This window comes from Arachis hypogaea, chromosome 6 (assembly GCF_003086295.3).
Source record: "Arachis hypogaea cultivar Tifrunner chromosome 6, arahy.Tifrunner.gnm2.J5K5, whole genome shotgun sequence".
In the NCBI taxonomy this organism is placed as follows: Eukaryota; Viridiplantae; Streptophyta; class Magnoliopsida; order Fabales; family Fabaceae; genus Arachis; species Arachis hypogaea.
Window position 1 is genome coordinate 104,846,435 of NC_092041.1, and position 17,238 is coordinate 104,863,672.

General features: G+C 31.8%; 1 protein-coding gene across 1 annotated transcript; it reads left to right on the top strand.

Moving 5' to 3' along the window:
• Positions 1 to 9,238: 9,238 nt before the first annotated feature.
• Positions 9,239 to 15,003, top strand: LOC112697301 (high affinity nitrate transporter 2.7). The gene is made up of 3 exons (XM_025750420.3): positions 9,239 to 10,156; positions 10,498 to 10,933; positions 14,633 to 15,003. Exons 1-3 carry the CDS (start codon positions 9,457 to 9,459, stop codon positions 14,868 to 14,870), a joined length of 1,374 nt encoding a protein of 457 aa, XP_025606205.1. The 5' UTR covers positions 9,239 to 9,456; the 3' UTR covers positions 14,871 to 15,003.
• Positions 15,004 to 17,238: the final 2,235 nt, after the last annotated feature.

Consider the following 17,238-nt stretch of genomic DNA (forward strand, 5'->3'; position numbering starts at 1 on the left):
AATTATTTAATTATTATTTTGATTTGATCAAATAAATAATTATATTAATTCTGATGGAATATTACTATATTTTTTGCTAGCACCAAGAATATAATAATAGTATGATAATTGAGAATATTAAGTGAGATTTGAGAATAATTAGTTATTCTATTTCTAAATTTGAATTCTAAATTTGGATGAGATCTTAACTGATTCTGTTTCAAATTGAGTTATGATTTTATTCATAAATTTGTAGGATTCAGATTTAGAATTTTAAGATATGATTTAAATTTAAATTGAGATTCAAATTTAAAATCAGTAACAAATCTCATACTATATATATGTATGCCAAGAGTAGAGGAATATGAGAAAGAAAAGAAAATAACAAGAGTTTTATTCCTTTACCTCTATACACATAAATGTATGTGAGCCTAATTCTTGGAGAAGAATTTTATGGTGTGCAAAAAGTTGCAAAGAGGTTATCAATCTAGATCTTATATCCATTGGTCAAAGAGTTGATAGCAAAGGTTGGTCTCAGTGTGAATACGCATAGCGCCCTCGTACCATCGAAGGAGAAAAAGATTTTTACTAGCATACTCAGGTATTTAGATCTTATCTACTATATATTGTATATTATTGGAATAAAATTTAAGCACAAAATAGATCTTTAAGGATTACTTTTTTTTCTTCCGCTGCGTGTTATGAACACATGGTAATCCTTCAGCTGAATTGGTGAAAGAGTGGGTCTCTATTTTTTATTATGAAACTAGTGTGGCTCAGTTAGGCTGTTCTTGTTGGGTTAGGGAAGGTGAGGTTGTAAAACTTGAGTTTTTTTCCTTGTTATATATCTGATCGTGTGTTCCACAGGAGTGATGGGTGTGAGTTTTTCTTTATTTATAGTTATGTGTTGGTTAAGTTAGGTGTTAGATTTTCGTTTACGCAGTTTGAACATGGTGTGTTGACACAAATGAGGTATGCAACATCTCAATTGCATCCAACTTTTGGACATTTGTGAGAAGTTTTGAGATTTTGATGGAGTATCTGGAAATTAAGACTTCGTTAGAGGTATTTTTTATGTTGTTCCAGACCAAAGGTGTGAAAAAGAGGCTTTGGTTAAACTTAGTCAGTGTCCCTAACCGAACTATATTCAGTTTGTATAGGTCATCTTTTGAGAGTTTTAAGGTTATCTATGTTAAAGTAAGGTCATGTGAGGATGAGTTTTTCTTCTCTATGGATGAAAATTTGGTTGAGAAAATTTTCTTGTATTGGCACCCTTCCCGTAGGCAAATTCTTGGTATGGAGAGAATGTAATATAGGAACAACATGGTTGTGAAATTCTTGGTGAATAATATCATGACCACTAGGTTATTATCTATATCTGAATTACTTTAGTGGAAAACTGATAGGGATTCGATTATTGAGTATTTAGGAATTTGTGTAATGTAGATCATTGTTCGAAGATATTGTTTTAGTTGTTTATATATACTTATGTTATTTGTGTTTATGTGTAGGTGAGAAAGCCCCCAAAATTACTACTAGTAGCCTTCATACCTTTTTTAAGGGATCTGCAAATAATATTAAGGTGGAAGGAGGTGTTGAGGTCGACCAACCTACACCTCGAAAGAAGGTGAACTATAAGAAGAGGAAGATTGAGGTTACTGCTAATAAGGAGGAGGTGATCAACTTAACGAAAACTAAGTTTGATGATAATGATTTGGATTTGGATGAGGTTGAAAATTTTACAAAGAACTAAGTAAAACTTCATGGCTATAGGGAGAATGAGAATATCACTTCCGTGTGGAGTGAGCATTTTCCAATTCTACTTATGGCCGATGAATATGGTTAGAATACTTCTGATGTGAAATTGATTCACAATGTTGGTGATGTTGGGGTAGCGCAATATTTGTAGGTAAGTAGGAGTATTGAATTAATTGGTAATTGTCGTTTTGTTCTATTTTTCATAGATTGTTCTGGTAACTGTGTAGGTGACGGGATCTCGATTAATGCCTATTGGCCAAACTCATGAGATGAAGCATGCAAGGGATTCTTTTTGAAAAGACAAGTATGAAACAGGTAATGCAAGAGAATGTAGAGAAGGGTAATAAGCATCAGGATGCATTGGAGCAAGTTAGCTTGAAAAAAAAGTGGTGAAATCGTTGGAAGAGAAGTTAAACTAACTGAGGATAAAGAGAAGAAGCTTGATAAAGAGAGGACGAGTTTAGCGGCTAGAGTAGTGGTGTTAAACCTTGAAAAAAAAACCTAAAATGTAGCAAAGATGCCATGGCTTGGAGATGTTTGCTAGCGGGTTTGAGAGAGCTATGAAGTAGATGAACTTCCTTGCTCCTAACATGGATGTGGTTGCTATGGACCCTTGTAAGATTGTTGTGAATGGAGAGCTGATGGTAATGGATGATGATGATCAGGAACAGGAGGGCAAGGATGAGAATATGGGTCCTCCATGATAGTTGTTTTATGTAATGAACTTTGCTTTTTGTTTTTTGGAAAAGTTTGTTTGATATTGTTTGCTTATAGTTTGGTAGACTGATGTACTAGATATAGCTCGATTAATTATAATATGGTTGTTATGTTTGCAAGACAATGTTAGTATATGAAATATTTGAATGTACATGTTTTTAGTATGATTCGTATTTTTGTTTTTGGTAAGTTGTTTCCCTTAGTTTGTATGATTGTTTTTTGGAATGTATTGCGGAAAAAAGAACCGGCTGGATTAATATTACTGTAGACTGATTTAACGGAGACAGTAGTGAATGTTTTGAAAAATGTAAAAGAATAGGAAGTGATTTGTTAGTTGCCGTTATATTCAGTGTGCTTTGCATTGGTCGACTTATAAGTCAGTTAAAAAGTAATGGAAAATAGTAGTAAGAATTGAAGAACTAAGAATTATCATTATATTGATGAGGATCCTTCAATGTTGAAGGGCAGAGGAGTGCCTCGTTAAAACCTCTCTTGACAAAACCCAACTTAGGGATAAAATCCAGGCAGTAGGAACAAGAGTACAATACCTTGTCTTGACTTAGCTATAATACATTTTTAAAGAAGAAATGTTCTATGTACTTGGTAGATCATTGCTCTACAATGTTTGTAATTTGAATGCTCCTTGTCTTATAACTTTTGATTTTTGTGCTTCCTCTGTTTTTCTGAGGACGAGGTCTCCTTTATGGAATGACCTCGACTTGATCTTTTTATTGTATTTCCGAGCTATAGCAAGTTGCGTTATGCGTTGTTGAATCAGCGCTTTGTCTCAAATTTCTTCTATTGAGTCTAACTCGGTGGCTCTTAACTCAGCATTTGCTTTGCCATTGAGGATGTTTATTTGACCAGACTGATGTGAGACTTCAACCGGTATCATGACGTCACAATTATATACTAGTCTAAAAGGAGTTTTTTTTGTTTATGAATGTTCTGTTGTGTTATAGCTCCATAAAATTTTAGGAATGAGCTCGGCCCATTGTCCCTTGAAATCATCTTTTTTTTTTTGTAATGCTTGCAATATAACCTTATTGACAGCCTCATCTAACCCATTAATCTGAGGGTGCTCTATAAATAAAAATTGATGTGTGATTTTAAAATTTTGTAAAAAACATGTGAAATTCTTATCAATGAATTGTCAGTCATTATTAGTAATAATGGAGTGAGGTATATCGAATCTATATATTATTTTTTTCCAAACAAAAGACATCATCTTTTTTGAATTGATTTTTGCTAAAGATATAATCTCTATCCATTTTGTAAAGAATTTAACCTGATTTGGTGCTTCTGGAAAGGATTTAGGATATCCAACCCCGACTTACTAAAGGGTCAGCTTACCTCTAATGTGTGTAACTGCCCAACTGGATTTTGAATGATGGGGGTATAATGTTAGCAATGATCACAATATTTGACCTTGTTCATGCAACTTCTTTGTATTGTAGGCTAGTAGTATCCTGCTCTAAGTATTTCTTATGCTAGGCTTCTGCCCCTATGTGACCATATACTCTTTCATGGACTTCATCAATGGATAATTTAGCATTGGCCTTACTTAAGCATTTTAACAAGGGTCTTGTAAAATCTCATTTGTATACTCGACTCTAATCAAGGTGAAGAAGTTGGATTATCTCTTGAATTTTCGTTTATCCTTGATATCCTCTAGTATTTTTTTCAACTTGCAGATATGTGATGAATAGGTTTCGCCAATCTATCTCCTGTGTAATACTCAAAAGAGCTATTAATGTAACACTGAGCTCATCCAGTATTAGTTGTGATAAGCTTGGTAGGTGAGTTTGACTTCTAATAGTTGCTAGTTTGGATAAAATGTCAACTCGGCAGTTTTGCTCCCGAGGCATGTGGGAGATTTCAAATTTCAAAAAGCAAGAGCTAAGGTTATTAATAATAGATAAATAGTTTTCTGATAGTGTATATCTTACTTGAAAATTACCTGTTATCTGTTGTACCACCAATAGTGAATCACATTTGACATTTAGGTGTGTTATCTTGAGGGTTTGAGCTAATTTTGAGACTGGCTATAAGTGCTTCATATTCTGCCTGGTTATTGCTGGCATGGAAAATAAATTGCAAAAATTTTTCTATAACTATTCCTTGGCTATCTTCGAGCAATATACCAACTCCAAAACCTTGCATGTTCAAAGCGCCATCAACATATACTGTCCATGTCCTAGTACTAGGTGTTGAGTTGTTGAGAGTAAGTTATGCGATAAAGTTGTCTAAAGCCTAGGAGTTGATGGCTCCCCGCGCTTGATATTGATTGTCATATTTTAAGAGCTCGATAGACCATTTGATTAATGTTCCAGCTAGTTCAGGTTTAGTAAAGATTTGCCTTAAGAGATGTTTTGTCCATACTATTATAGTGTGACTTTGGAAGTAGTATCTTAGTCGCTTTGCTGTTGTTACAAAAGCTAAAGCTAGCTTCTCTAATTTTGGTATATGAGTTCGGCATTCTAAAGAGATTTTCTAACGAAATATATTGGATGTTGTTGTTTACCTATTTATGTTACCAAAACAAAGTTAATAGCATAATCAGTAACAGACAACTATAAATATAAAGGTTTACCATGCTCAGATTTTTGGAGTATTAGAGTAGGGGTGGTAACGGGGCGGGTAGGGCGGGTTTTTGCTCTACCCGACCCCGCCCCGCTCAACAAAAATCCGCATTGAACCCGCCCCGCCTCTACCCACAGGTAGTAAAATGTTAAACTCTAACCCGCCCCGCCCCTATCCGCCCCTATAATTATTAAATCCAAAAAATAAAATTAAATTTTAAAAATTATATAACTATTATTTATATACATAACATAAATTAAAGTAAAAATTTAAATATGATACAATATTATTAATCATTTTACTAATTATTTTATATATATTACATATATTATATATTAAAAATATATATTTATATATCTATTATATATACCGGGACGGGTAGGGGTGGGTTTAACCTAAACCCGACCCCGCCCTTGCCCCGCCCAAGAGCCCGCCCCGTTAAAACCCGCCCCGGTGCAGGTACGGGTAATTACCTGCCCCGAACAAGTAGGGGCGGGGTGGGTACCCGCGGGTTCGGGTAGTGTTGTCATCCCTATATTAGAGGTGAGTATATTATGTCTTTTAACTTGGTGAATGCCTATTTGTATGCTTTTGACCATGTGAACTTCTTCGATTTTGTTAGTGTTTTAAAGAAATAATGTGATTGGTGAGCAATCCAAGGTAAGAAATGGGACAATGTTGCCAACCGAGTAGTGAGTTATTAGACTTTTTTGATTGACTGAGGACTTCTCATCTTCAGTATTGCTTGACATTTTTTTGGGTTGGCCTCCATACCTCGGCAAATTAATATGAATCCGAGGAATTTTCTCCCGTGTATGCCAAAGGCACACTTTTCCAAGTTTAGCTTCATATTGTATAGCTAGAGCTGTTGAAAAATTTTCTTTAGGTCATTGGTATGACTGCTGCCGGACTTGGTCTTTGCTACCATATCATCTACATATACCTTTATATTTTATCCGATTTGGTTGGCAAAGTTTTTATCCATTAGCCTTTGATAAGTATCATTTGCATTTTTTAGCCCAAAGGGCATAACTTGCAACAGAAATTGCCATAGTCAGTAATAAATACAGTTTTATCTTGGTCTACCGAATACATAAGTATTTGGTTATAGTCAGAATAAACATCCATAAAATTTAAACATTGAAAACTAGATGAGCTATCAATTAATTTATCAATACAGGGAAAGGATATGTGTCCTTTGGATAGGCCTTGCTGAGGTCAATGAAATCTACACACACTATCCACTTGTCATTGTGTTTTTTAACCATGACTATATTTGCTAACCAGCTTGTGAACCTAATTTCTTTTATAAATCCAGCGTCCAATAGTTTTTTAGTTTTCTCTATGGATGCCTTCTTTTTGTCTGTGTCGAGGTATCGTTTCTTCTGAACTATAGGTCGGCTTGAGAAATTAAGTGCTAGTTTGTGACAAATGATGTTTGGATCAATCTCCGACATGTCTGCTAGGATTCAGGCAAATAGGTCGATATTTTCTTGTAGTAGTGTGACGAGTTATTCTTCTCTGGTCTTTGTAATGCATCCCCTATGTAAGTGTACTTGCTTTCTTCTTCTGTTAGCATCACTTTGATTAAAGTATCTATAGGCATAGGTCAGTTTTACAAGTCTTTCCAAGGGTCTAGGTATGCTAAAGCGGGTAAATATTTCTAATTATAGACCGCATGAACATAGTGCTGATCAGTTTGTTTTGAAAGATTTGCTTTGAGGCTCCCATTATAGCATTGTCTGGCTTTCTTCTAGTCAGCGTGGATGGTGACAACTTTGTTATCCTACATACAAAACTTAATACACAGGTATACAATGAAAATAATAGCACCAAATATATTCAAAAAAGGTATTCCTAAGATGATATTGTATGGGCTTTGACAGTCCACAACTAAGTATTGGATGTCTAAGATTTTACTGTTAGGGTATTCGCTTAGGGTTGTTGTAGCCATATATAACCACGTATTGGAACGCGCTCACTTGAGAAACCTACCAATTCCCTAGTTGATGGTTGTAGAGCGTTGTCACTTAGCTTTATTTTTTGATATGTAGAATAGAACAACACGTCTGCCTAATGCTTATGTTCAAAAGGATTTTCTTCACCAATAGTTCACCAACCTAAAGTAATATGACTACAGGGTCGTCCATGTTTTTATCTACCGCTTTAAAGTCTAAAGATTTGAATGAAATCTCTAGGATATCCACGTTGGTGGTCAAGGTCAGTTTGGACTCAGTCACTGACATCATGGTCCTATAGCACCACTTTCTAGCACAATTGCTGCATCTTCCCCCCTGTGAAACCACCAAAAATACAGTTAATAATGCCACGAGGTTGATTAGGGCTTTCGTTTACCTTTTTTTTCCTTTGTCTCTATAATTTTCGGACATTGGTCGAGGTCCGTTGCATTTCGTCTCTGTCCTTGACTGTCAATGTACTTATCTAACAGGCCCTGGCGGGCTAATTTCTCGAGGAGATCCTTTACAATAACACAATCATCTATAGTATGACAGTACTTCTGGTGAAATGTATAGTACTTGGATTTGACCATGTATCGTTAGTCTTGATAAGTTTTCGCTTTGTTTGGTGGTTTGATTAATTTGGAGTGCAATATATCTTTAATAATGTCTTCCTTTTGGTGTTGAATGGTGTATATGTGTCAAACTTTGGTGTTAATTGGAATGACTTTTGGTCTGCCTTATTGTTTGTGTGTTTGTTCCATTTATCCATCTCTCTGCTAGGGTTAGGTCTTTCCACTCTTCGGATTTGTCAGAGTTTTGAACTCGGTTAGCGTCTTTGGCTTCGTCACTGCTATAATCTCCTGAAAATTTTCAGGTTGAAGCCCACTCTTTAGTGCATGTAAGTGGATTTATGTATTCAGGTTAGTATCTTCATGGCTGTTTTTGTGAACCATGTCATGTAATCTTTAAGGCTTTTATGTTGTCCTTACTTATAGTGCTGAGATAGTCTGAGTCATGCACATAGATCTTGGAAGCTATGAAGTTGTTAACGAAAAGGTCGGCCAGCTCATCGAAACTTGATATAGAACTCGCAGGTAAACCAGAAAACCAGATCAAGGAAGCACCATCTAAGAAAGTCGAAAATATACGATAAAGTATTGGGTTAGATGCACCGTTCATGAACATCATTAAATAAAATTTAGTGACGTGGATGTTGGGATCACCGATTCCCTCATAGGTTTCAGTGTCATCGGCAGAGTAAAGTTCTTCGGCATCTGAAAGCTCATAACTTCATTTGAAAAGGGATTGGTTCTCTTTATTAATGGCTTCAGAGTAACTATCATCGCGGCTTTAGTTTCTGCAGTATAGTCGTCATCGTCGTTGTCATTGGCAGGGCTTTTTTGTTTCTCCTCGTCATGTCAACTATTTTGTTTCTGGTTCATTAGCTCGACCATGCGTTGGACTTCTGCCCGCAAGGACTCACTGATAGCCAGAAGCTCGACTTAAGTGGAGGAGGAGGAGGGTTGCTTTGCTCTTTTGTTATAGGCCGTGACCTGCAAAAAAAAAGGAGAAAATAGGACAGAAAAAACGATGGTGAGGTTAATTTAAAACTTTAGCTCCACGGTAGACGCTAAATATTCCTGCGTAGTAAGCTTTGGGAGAGGTATAGCTCGTTCGATTCAAGGTTGAATTTACTTCCACCTAGGTTGGATGAGATATACGTTGATTTCTCAAGAACAGAAGCGGTAGACACCTATAAAGACACTCCAACGTTTAAATTAAAAAGAGAACGAGATGAATATATTACTGTTCAGAATAAATAGTACCTTCTTTAGCTTAGAATTTTTTCTTTTATAAACTTTTGAGTTCGAACGTGCTATCTTACCGTTACTTGGTTGACCTATTTTCTAAGTGATTTACTGGAGATTTCTTTTGAAGACACGTTATCTTTAGTAACTAAATTATGCACGTGATTTTGGATGTTTCTTCTATTTTTTGTTATCATGCCGATTTATAAATTTTGCGGGCAAATTATATGGAACGGATCACTTCTTATATACCAAATTTCTTTATATCAATTATTAATTAATTATGTATGTAAATTATTTTACTTAATAAAAAAAAGAAACAAACGTATTAGTTACTTAATTATTAAGAAAATATTAACATGAAAATAGTATGGAAAGTGAATGCATCGCATAGCAGAGTTATTACTTATTTAGTATTTACCTAGATTTTGTACGATAAAAGTATGGTACATGTTTTGGTTAAAAAAAAGAGAGTATTGTACATGTATAACTGAGTGATCCATACATACACCTCATTAAGTCATGTTTTTGCCGTTTAGTGCCTTGCTGCTTCAATCTACATACATATTTTGCTTCTCCAGAATTTCGTTCCAAGTTTCCATTAAAAAAAGAGAAGGAAAAAAAACTAAATAACTAAAAAAAGTCCCAACATGCAACCTGAGCATTACTTCTCGGAGAAGTCCTCGTTCCCCGTTGCCGTCGACGAGGACGACAAAGCCACCGAGTTCCGTCCGCTCTCGGCAGCACGACCACACATGCTCACCTTCCACCTGGCATGGCTGAACCTCTTCTCCTGCTTCTTCTCCACTTTTTCCATTCCCCCACTCCTTCCGATCATCCGTGAAGACCTCAAACTCACCGCCGCCGAAATAGGCGCCGCTGGCACCGCCTCCTTTGCGGGCTCCATCTTCTCCCGCCTCCTCATGGGACCCACCTGTGACCTCGTCGGCCCCCGCATAGCCTCTGGCACGCTCTCCCTCCTCACCGCCCCAATCATCCTCGCCACCTCCCTGGCCTCCACACCCACCTCCTTCATCGCCATCCGCTTCCTCGTCGGTTTCTGCCTCGCTAATTTTGTCTCCAGCCAGTTCTGGATGAGCTCCATGTTCTCCGGCAACGTCGTCGGCCTCGCCAACGGCGTTGTTGCAGGCTGGGCCAACGTCGGCTCTGGCGTGACCCAACTCGTCATGCCCGGCGTCTACTCCCTCTTCATCTCACTATTCAACCTCCCTTCCTCCACCGCATGGCGCTTATCATTCATAATCCCGGCAATTTTCCAAGCCACCACCGGAACCTTGGTTTTGTTATACGGTCAAGATCTCCCTTCTAGTAACCACAACACCAAGAGAGGTAGTTAAGATTTAAGATTATATATTGATCAAGGCCAAAAACAAAAACAGAGTAAACTCTCAAATGAGGGGTCAAAATGTTAAGTGTCAGCAAAGAGTTAATCACCAAATCAGTCGTATCTGTATATAACGGCTCATCTTTTGTAAACACTTAATATAATCAAGAAAATGTATTAGATAAAAGTAGAATTAGAAGTATATATTCATGGTTTAAGGATACAATAGTAATGACACAATTATAGAAACATCAAAGTGAATGAAAATAAAATGAGTACTGAGATATAATTAAATATTATATTATTGTATGTAAATGTAATAGAATCCTAATATATATTGTAACAGGTACTAATCAAAAGGAGAGTGTATTTGTTGTTGTGCTGCGTGGGTTGTCGAATTACAGAGGATGGGTTCTGGGACTGCTGTATGCGTCGTCGTTTGGGGTGGAGCTTACAATGGACAACATAATAGCGGAGTATTTCTATGACAGGTTCGGGGTGAATGTTCAGACGGCGGGAACCATAGCGGCGTGTTTTGGGATGGCGAATGTGTTTTCGAGGCCAATGGGTGGAGTGATGTCTGACAGGATGGGGAAGAGGTTCGGCATGAGAGGGAGGCTTTGGGGGGTGTGGGCGGTTCAGACGGTGGCCGGTTTGCTCTGTGTGTTGCTGGGCCGAGTTGACTCGCTTTGGAGCTCGGTGCTTGTCATGTGCTGCTTTTCAGTGTTTGTTCAAGCTTCTTCTGGCCTCATCTTTGGCGTGGTTCCTTTCGTTTCCAAGAGGTTAGCTGCTATATTCTTGTTTCATCAAATTTATATTTTTTTTTTCAATTGAATATTTACATTGTTTTTATACACTACAATCATGTTTAGAATATATACAAAATTTTAATCTAAACCTATTTCTAATGCATCACTAACTAACTAAGTAAAGAGCTGTTACGCTTAATTTGGCTAAGTTTTTTTTTTTTTAAAATAACTTAAACAATAAATATTTATATTAAAATAATTTATAAATAAATTATTTTATATTTATTTTTTTAATTCTAAAAGTATTTATTTTAAGAGAAAAATAATAAAAAAAATTATTGTAAAAGATACAATTTTTTTAACTTTTTCATAATTACTAAAATAATTTTTTAGAAAGTTATAATTTAATTTTAAAAGTTATATCAAACATTAATATTATATCTTTTTAAAAAATTAAAAATAAAAAAGAGTAATTTATAAACCTATTAAAAATCCAACAAGCTAAGTAAATATGATGGCTACTTAGTCACCAAAAATATGATGGCTACTTTCATACATAATGAAATTGTACAGAAAAAAAAAAAGTAAAAAATGAATAATAAATCATGTTGTTCGATCACTTTTTAAAAATAAAATATAATTTTATTATTATCAAATATACTAACACTGTATTCTCTCTCTATATATGTGAGTATTGTCCAGTAAATATAAACAATACAATCAAAGTAATTAATTACCAAAACAATCAAAGTAAAGCCACTATTATATTTTTGTATTTTTATTTGTATTTTGATAAATTGTATTAGTGATAGTTTTTGAATTTAAATTTCAATCTAACTTAATTATATTATTTATTAAATTTGGTTGTAAGTTGTATAATGTCATTCCTGTATTTCTATATAGATGATTAATCTCTAATATTTACGATTCCTATACGCGGCATTACAAAATTAAGCACGTAGTTACTAGCTATTTGTAGCTCAAAATCTATACTTTTAAACTTTCAAAATAATTTTTTGTTACAATTAAAACTTATGATTAAATCACCACTGTTAATGGATATATATAATACAAACATATAAAATTAAGAGTACCTTAAGGATGACTTAGGCTGTCCGTGATTATTTCAAATTTTTAATTTATAAAGATTATTGATTTATTAAGGATGTAATCTGAAAGTTTTAATTACTATATGAATTTTACTAGAATCTTAAAAACTTATTTTCTAAAAATATATTTTTATTTAATTATTAGTTGAGCCATCCCCTGTTAATATACCTATCTAGAGCATGAAGGAAAATAATAATCAGGTATTTAAATTTTTATGAATTAATATTTAAAATAATTTTTAAAATTTAATTCTAACTTAATTTAATTTTTTAATTTTAATTGTCTCAATTTATACTCTAAAATTTTAAAGTCTGACTGATGCTTGTGTTATTCTCAATTATCAACTTCACGTAAAGTCGACTGCACCTGAGTTTCTACCTAATGTATGGTGAAAACTTAGGTGCAGTTGACTTCACATGAAGTTGATAATTGAGAGCCGTTAGATGAAAATTTAGTCAAATCAGTCAAATTATTTAACGACCACCTTCAATTATCAACTTCACGTAAAGTCGACCTGAGTTTCCACCTAGTGTATGGTGAAAACTCAGGTGCAGTTGATTTCACATGAAGTTGATAACTGTGAGTTGTTAGATAAAAATTTAGTCAAATTATTTAACGACCCTCAATTATCAACTTCACATAAAGTCGACTGTTCTAGCATAATGTACAGTGACCTATGCATGCTCATGCTTTGGTGATGTTCTTTGTAACAATCGTACACGTTCACTCACAATAAAATTGCTTTTTTCCAACTTAATTACTCTAGAGTTACTATTTGCTATTTTTATATATAAATATTAATTAAAATTTCAATTATAACTAATGATATATGTACCTAAAAACTATTCACCAATTAATTACCGTATTAATTATGAACAAATTTAATTATATTATTACAAATAAATTTGATTATTCTAATATGATAAATATAATTATTTTAATAATTAATTATAATATTAAGAGAAAATTCTACTTTTTTTTAAGAGATGTTAAAATAATACTCTCCTTTTTTTATTTGTAAAATGTATATTTTTCTCTTTTATAACTTTTAAAAAATTTCTTCTTTAGTCTATTTTAAATTTTTTTGTGTTAAGTAATGTTAATTTTATCTATTTTTTTAAAAAAAATATTTTTTTATAAAAATACCCTTTATTAAAAATTTTTTGATTAAATTTTATATACCAAAATACTTTTTAATAAATTATTTTTCTATGATTAAATTGTATTTTCTTTCAAAATAATTTTCTTAAAAAAATTTTAATAATTAAATTATTTTTTTCGAAGATACCTTTCAATAATTTTTTAATTATTAAAGAACTTGCTTTATAAAGATGTGAAGGAATGAGATGTTAATTTTTTAAATTTAGGATTTATCTATTGAGACTTGTTTTTAAGTTTTGTAAAGTTGTTAATAATTTTCAATAGTTTTATGAAACAAATTATTTATTAACATTAATTGTTATACATATTAACAGTGATACGATTTTTGTAATTTAATGTTAAAATAATATACATTGATATAAAAAATTAATAATAAAGTACAAAAATAACTGTTAATGAAAACTTTGGTAAAATCACAATTTAATAATTAAAAAATTATTAAAGGGTATTTTATGAAAAAATAATTTATTCATTAAAATTTTTTTTAAAAGAATATTTTGATAAAAATACCATTTAATCAGTACAAAAATAATTTATTAAAAAATATTTTACTAAATAAAATTTTTACTAAAGGATATTTTATAAAAAATTAATTTATTTTTTCTTAAAAAATAGATAAAGTTAACGTTAGTTTACACAACAAAAATTAAAATAGATTAAAGAATAGATTTTTTAAAAGTGATAAAGAGAGAAAAGTATATATATTACAAATAAAAAAAATGCTATTTTAACATTTCTGCAGAAGAAAGTAAAACTTTCTCATAATATTAAAAATAGTGAAAAAAATATAAAGTTAATTTGGTAATTAATTTTTTATATTAACAAAATTATTATTGCAAAGTTATTTGTCGATCAGATAAATAATATAATAAATAATTATTTTAGATGTACATAAAAAAATTTGATATCAAATTAATTATTTGTATAAAATATATAATAAATATAAAATACACATTAAAAATAATTTAAAACAGTAATATATTTATGAAAAGTACATTATGATTGATTTAAAAACTAATTTTTAATATTTAAAACAATAATTTTTTGTCTTCAAAATTTGAAATTTGTTAAAATTTTTAAAATTACTCATAAATTTATTTTATTTTAATTTGACTTGTATCAATCGTACTCCGATAGTTAAATTTTTATGAAATTAACGACCAATCAAATAATAATATTTGACTACTAACATTATATCTAATTTATATTAATTTTTTTTATAAAATTATCATTGAATTGGTCCTATTAACTGATATAGATATATTTAATGGAAATAGAAAATTTTATTAATAAAATTAAAATAAAATATAATTTTAAAATATTTTTAAAATTTTAAATAAATTTTAAAAAAAAATATACTTTATTTTATTTTTTATAATAAAAATATAAAAGTTAATTATCCAGTTCCACAATAAATATGCGGTCATAGAAAATATAAAAAATATATTTATTTATTTGCAGATCGCTAGGAGTAATAGCAGGAATGACCGGAAGCGGTGGAACGATAGGAGCAGTTGTGACGCAAATGGTGTTGTTCTCAAGCGGCAACTTATCTAAACAGACAAGTATATCCGTGATGGGTTTATTCATCATATTTTGTACTCTTCCTATAACTTTGATCTACTTCTCTCGTTGGGGAGGAATGTTTTGTGGTCCGAGCCATGATTCAATCCAGGAAAATTATAGTCTTCTGGAATAACATATTTACATTCGAAAAAGAAGAGATATATCACAATTACGCGTTATGTCATATATAACTAAATTGATCAATGTAATCCATGACATATATTATAATAGACTGAGGTAATTTATATTATGATAAAATTGTGAAAGAATAGGGAAAGCAAAGAAATATTTTTTATTGATTATTAATTGATTGAATTGAACATGTGTTGTAAACTATGAGGGTAAAACTAAATATATATAGAGTATTGTCCTATGAAAGATAAAAGTAAAGATAAGATAAGAAGAGAAGATAACATAAAGATAAGATAAGATAAAATAATAAAGACTGAAATTAGAACTGAATTTATGTATTCTGTTGGGCTGAATTTGTGGGCCACAAGACTTCTTTATTGTTGTCATGGGCTAATATAGAAGAGTAGTTTAATATGCCCCCGCAGGCTCGTGGATGGAAGATGTCAATAATCCACAGCTTGGATAAGTTCCAATGAAATTGTTGAGGAAGACGCGTCTGACGTAGTGACACAGAGGAAGATGCGTGCGGCGGAGCTTGAGCTGCCAGCGGCAAAAATATAAAAGGAGATGCTGTACTTGAGCAGCGATCTTCAAAAAATGCGCGCAGCGGAGCTTGAGCTGCCGGCGGCAAAAATATAAAAGGAGATACTGTACTTGAGCAGCGATCTTCAAAAAATGCGCGCAGCGGAGCTTGAGATGCCGGCGGCAAAAATATAAAAAGAGATGCTGTGCTTGAGCAGCGATCTTCAAAAAAAGCGCACGTATGACGCAATAACTTCAAATGGCGCATAGAGCGCGATAAAAAAAAGGGCGCGTGGAGCGCAATAAGAGTGCAGATGAAACTGCTAAAACAAATGCAGATTAAACTGTTGAAACAAAATGCAGATATGACTGCTGAAACAGAATGCAAACGAAATTGTCGGAAGAAAGGAGGCGCAGACGGAATTGCTGGTAAAGAACCGGGGTAACCAAAACTGGGGTAGGATTTTCACTTGGATGCCTTTAACAAAGATTGGTTGGATCTTGAACTGAATTGGAAGATTGATTATTCATTGTGAGAGGAGGTTGAAAAAGATGTAAGGTGATTTCTCACCGAAAGATGATAGTTTATGTATCCTCTTCAAGGAGGATACCAAGGCTCTGATACCATGATAAAATTGTGAAAGAATAGGGAAAGCAAAGAAATATTTTTTATTGATTATTAATTGATTGAATTGAACATGTGTTGTAAACTATGAGGGTAAAACTAAATATATATAGAGTATTGTCTTATGAAAGATAAAAGTAAAGATAAGATAAGAAGAGAAGATAACATAAAGATAAGATAAGATAAAATAATAAAGACTGAAATTAGAACTGAATTTATGTATTCTGTTGGGCTGAATTTGTGGGCCACAAGACTTCTTTATTGTTGTCATGGGCTAATATAGAAGAGTAGTTTAATATATTATAATTGACTATCTATACTTTTTTTGTAATTAAGATTATTTTATTTGAAGAGTGAGAATTTTAACTATTAAATTATAATTTAAATAGTATAATTTTTTTATGCTCACCTAAAAAATTATGAGTTTAAATCTCTTTTATCTTTAATAAAAAACAAAAATTTTATCCCAGTAATAAAATAAAATAAATTATCTCATAAAACTAATAATTAAAATTTATTATAATAATCTAATCAAATATATTAAATTATTTAATAATTTTTAATTAATAATTTACACATAAGAGAATTGTATATAAATTTTTACCATTTTTGGTTCTCTGTCTTTTCTCTCTTGTTATTTAATGGCAACCATAATTAATTAATGTGATCACTACATTAACAAGGATGAGATATAAATAACAAATTTTTTATACTGAATAATTGTTTTATAATTTATTTTATTGTAACAAATATAATAAGCTTAGAAAAGAATTTTATTAGCTATTTATTAATAAAAAATAAAGTTTACTATTTATAAATGTTTCAACCATCAATAAAAGATTAAATAATTAAATATATTAAATAGAATTTTATTAACTCGTGTCTTAAAAATATAAATTAAGAACATTATAAAAAATATTTTATCAAAATTATTTAAAAAATAAATATTTTTATATTTTCAATACATTAAATATACAAAAAATGTTAAAAAATTTTATTATTATATTTTTAAAAAGTTAATTAAACTCTATTAAATGTTATTGTTGTTTTTATATATACATAAAATCACTTTTTCTAATATACAGATTGCGTATGGTATTATTTTAATATTAAATTATAATATACAAACTACGTATTTTATTATTTTAATATTAAATTACAATATACGGACCATATTATAAATACACAGACTGCGTATTGTCAGTGTAATACGTGTTCTGCG

Coding starts and splice junctions, on each gene's coding strand:
- LOC112697301 (XM_025750420.3), top strand. CDS start 9,457: ATGCAACCTGAGCATTACTTCTCGGAGAAGTCCTCGTTCCCCGTTGCC. Junction 10,157..10,497: donor TAACCACAACACCAAGAGAG/GTAGTTAAGATT, acceptor ATATTGTAACAG/GTACTAATCAAAAGGAGAGT. Junction 10,934..14,632: donor GTTCCTTTCGTTTCCAAGAG/GTTAGCTGCTAT, acceptor ATTTATTTGCAG/ATCGCTAGGAGTAATAGCAG.